The sequence below is a fragment of the Rhea americana genome, unplaced genomic scaffold (assembly GCF_003343005.1).
Source record: "Rhea americana isolate MKP2758 unplaced genomic scaffold, rheAme1 scaffold_630, whole genome shotgun sequence".
NCBI lineage: Eukaryota > Metazoa > Chordata > Aves > Rheiformes > Rheidae > Rhea > Rhea americana.
Window position 1 is genome coordinate 49,009 of NW_028186791.1, and position 3,964 is coordinate 52,972.

General features: G+C 47.9%; 1 protein-coding gene across 1 annotated transcript; it reads left to right on the forward strand.

The window, feature by feature from the left end:
* The first annotated feature begins 582 nt into the window (after positions 1-582).
* LOC146586949 (T-cell activation Rho GTPase-activating protein-like) lies at positions 583-3,680 on the forward strand. Its single transcript, XM_085320411.1, has 4 exons — positions 583-650; positions 786-981; positions 1,609-1,726; positions 2,133-3,680. Exons 1-4 carry the CDS (start codon positions 598-600, stop codon positions 3,323-3,325), a joined length of 1,560 nt encoding a protein of 519 aa, XP_085176537.1. The 5' UTR covers positions 583-597; the 3' UTR covers positions 3,326-3,680.
* Positions 3,681-3,964: the final 284 nt, after the last annotated feature.

The following is a 3,964-nucleotide window of genomic DNA, read 5'->3' on the forward strand; positions in this document are numbered from 1 at the left end:
AGAAAGCCCGCAAGGAGCTGAAGGAGGACCTGAATAAAGGCAGGAATGTTGATCTGGAGAGCAAATCTGTGCACCTGTTGGCTGTGGTTTTGAAGGTGAATTCTGCTTTTGAGCTGTGAGAGTACATTGCAAATCTGCATGAGACCACTTGAGTGCGTAGATTGGGCCAGGTGCGATTCAAAGCTAAAACTACAGTGAAGCCAAACTAAATGTTTCAGGCATAGGCAAGCCTGACATTTCTTTTCCATCTGACTTTCTGTTCCACTTGTTCTGCCACTGATTTCTTGCATGTCCATGGGCAACTCATTTCATTCTTCTCGGCATCGTCCTGAAATCCTGAGATTTCAGGGTGCACAGAAGGCTGATAGGTGCTAGGCCCTGCACTAACAGCAGTGTAACTTGGCATGTACTCATGCAGCCCACTGCTCTGTCAGYRGTCATAAGCACCTCTGAGAGCCGGTAGCTCAACCCAACCTGCAAGGGAGCCCAAGTCCCAGTGATACTCCCTCTGGGCTGAGGAGTACTGGATCTCATCTAAGTATCTTGGCCTTGTAGGACTTCCTCTGAAATATCCCCTCCAAGCTGTACAAGAGGTGGATGCTAGCTCTGGAGAAGCCAAGCAAGGAGGAGAAAATTGAAGGCTTGAAAGAGTAAGTTTTGTAGACATTCAGAGTGTTATGGAGAGCCTGGTRGAGGCCAGGGACTTCTCTGGAAATGGTGAGTCTCATGGGAAAAACTGTCATCTCTATCAGAATTCATGTTATGTTTTGTTTGTGTTCACTTAGGGTGGCTGACAAACTGCCCAGGCCAAATCTCCTCTTGCTCAAACGCTTGCTTGCTGTGCTCCACCACATCAGCCAAAATGCAGAGAGCAACAGGATGGATGCCAGCAACCTTGCAATCTGTGTTGGGCCAAACATGCTGAGCCCAGACACGGAGAACACACTCCCGTTGGAAGTGCAGAAGGAGATGAACGACAAGGTATGTTGGACTCAGCAGCTAGCTACCCTCTTCAGGGCACATGCAAGTCATCCACCCAGATCCCACCACCACAGCAAAAGCTAAACAAAAGAGCGCCTCTGTGCATCAGGGGTCCCCCTCAGCTGAGTTATCTGCAATGTGACAGGCAAATCTCTCCTCTCGCCTCCTCTGAGCAACAGCAGCAGTTGCCCTGTGGTCCCTTGCTTCATACCACAGTTTGAGGGCAGCACACACAAACAGCAAAGGAAATTCTGTGGGCATAGCTATCTGTCTGCCACCGGCATGGCAGAGACACAGCTGTAGCTAGTGCCATGTTGTTTGTATTGAGTCCAGTCAGTATGTCTGCAGTGTCAGGCCTCAGAGTCATGGGTCCCCAGAGCGGACTCATGCTCCGACTTTTGGCTGCTGTTCTGGCACAAGTCACCCTGCCCTGTGCTGYCCTTCAACACAAAGCACAGCTGCAAACAAAGGCACCTTGCTGCCTCCGCTCCTGAGCTCATGTCCAGCAGCTTCATGGAGCTGCAGCCACAGAGCTACAGCTGACAGAAAGGGCAGTCAGGAGCAGCAAAGACTGTGTGAGGTGTTTTCAGCACTTTGGCTTGAACAAAAAGGGTTTTCTGTGTGCAGGTGACGGTGTTGGTGGAGTTCCTCATAGACAACTGCTCAGCAATGTTTGGGGAGGACGTAGCCTTGCCTTTCAGCCCTTTGGCCAAGGTGTCAAGCAAGCACACAAGCAGATCCTCAGGTAAGAGGACGGGCTGAGGATTGTTGCCAACCAGGGGGCTGCTGCTTCCGACTGTTGAACTGGACAGTGGAAGACATCAGTGGAAATGCAGAGAGGGGCAGAGGGTTCAGTACATCATTGTAGGGTCTTGCTGCTGGAACACTTCCCAGAAGCGACAAATGACAGCACTTTCCAACAGAATGCAGGCCAGATGTTCAACACTTGCAAAACCTCCCTTCCTCATAGAACTACTAGTTATTCATTAGAACTCCCAGGAAGGTGTGTTTCCTTCACTTCTCTGCAAGTCCATAGGTACTAAGGTTGCACCTTGACATCCGCCCAGGGAGCAGAGGGTCCCACTGGGAAAGTCCCCTTTTCCCTTCAGGTGGCCACTAAGAACTAGCTAACGGGCTCTTTCTTGCCACAGAACACCCATGGGCTGCTCATCAGAATGGTTCTGCTCACAATAGCCCAGAGCCTGAAGCTGAATGCAGCCCCTGTACCTCTGAGATGGAGCAGCGCAAAGGGAGAAGCACCAGCATGAGTGGAAGATATCCAACATGTGACTCTGCCCCTTCACCTACTCTCTTTGCAAATGATGTCAGAATGATGGACAGGAGGTACTCAGAGCCGGACCTGTCATGCCAGAATTGCTTGRAAGGTAGGATAAGGGACCAGAAGCTAACCAAAAGTGAGGACAATTTTCCTGTTCGGCAGGGACAGCTCAGGTTGGAAAACAAGGTATTGGAAAAACGGCTTTCAGTCTTGCCTTCACAATTAACAAATGACTCACTACCCAGAACATCTTCCAGTTGCTCCTTGGAGAGCTCCTTTTCTGGCTCTGAGGGCTCAGTTTTCATCAGCTCCCCATTAGATTCACCAACTAGTCCCCCAAAAACCTTTTTAAATAGACCCCAGTCTTTTTCAATGAAGTCCACGGAGAACAGCAGCACACCTAGCAGAGAGATCAAAAAGCACTCCATGTCCTTCTCTTTTGCAAATCACAGGAAAACACTAACAAAAACCCAGAGTTGGGGGCCTGGAAAAAACTTTGGCTTTCCAAGAGACAGCTTCACAGTGAAAGGAAGTCAGTTCTCCTGCCGAATTGTGCAGGGAAATAGRCCTGATGAGGACAAGCCATTACCTGTGAAGTATCAGCCAAGGCTCCGTTTCAGGTCAGCTGATGAAGTGTTTAGAGAGGTGGACCAGAGGAATCCTAGACCACCCTCTTATGAAGAGGCTACGAAAAACTGCCTGTTCACTCAAGTTCCCTCCTACAATCTTACAGTTCAAACTATGAGATCAACAATGTCAAAGCAGGATGCCTTACCACCCTATCCACGTACCAGCTGTGCACAAGATATAGCATATGTGGCTCCAAGGGATCTACTCAGTGATCGAGTTTCTTCAGGGAAGGATTCTGAGGGAGAAACTGCAAGCCGCCATGCTGCTGTTAGAGTAAGCTCCCGCGTGAGTTCACCTGTGGCTCCTGGAGTTTATCGGCTGAGAGCCATGTCTGAATCCTGTCAAAAGAATAAACACGAGTACATGGCTCGGCGGTGCAGTCAGCCCATTTTTGAGGTAGACCAGATCCAGTACGCAAAAGAGTCCTATGTTTAAATAGCTTATCCCTCCTCTTTGCACAGTACAAAGTAAATACTGTAAAACAGATGTCTTGTTCATTCTTTGTAAGATCTTMCTTTCAAGGGGCGAAAAATAAGCTAGATCTGCATGAGTCTTTTTTATCGGGGGACTCACCTGAAGTTGTTGTCAGCTTGACATGTCACATTTTTCCAACAAATGAGGTAGAGTGGACAGACCTATGTATTGTTATGTAAAAAATGTATGTGAATATGCTGTATATAACCTATTGTGTGGTAAACTAGTCGGTAGCTGATAAATAGCATTGTATTTGTATCCCTAAAAGACAATTTCCAAATTGGCATGTTCTAAACCTGTCCCACCCTCCTTTTCTTTTTTGTATGGCTACAGACTCCATGCCATTTGTTATATGTGTCTGTCTATCTGATGCAATGCTCTTTTGTCATCAAGACCATTTCCACACTCTTCCATAATACTCCCTGGACCTTCTGCCATTCCCTCCTCCTGCTTACTAGTCGTGAGAAAAATCTGGCCATTAACTAGCATTAGTATTGTATCCTGAACCAGGATCTAGAGCCATTACAGCCCTTCAAGGTCAGTAGGGGCAAGTATCAAGTAAGAGTCACCTGGCTGGAGGTGTTTTTAGTCTAAAATATT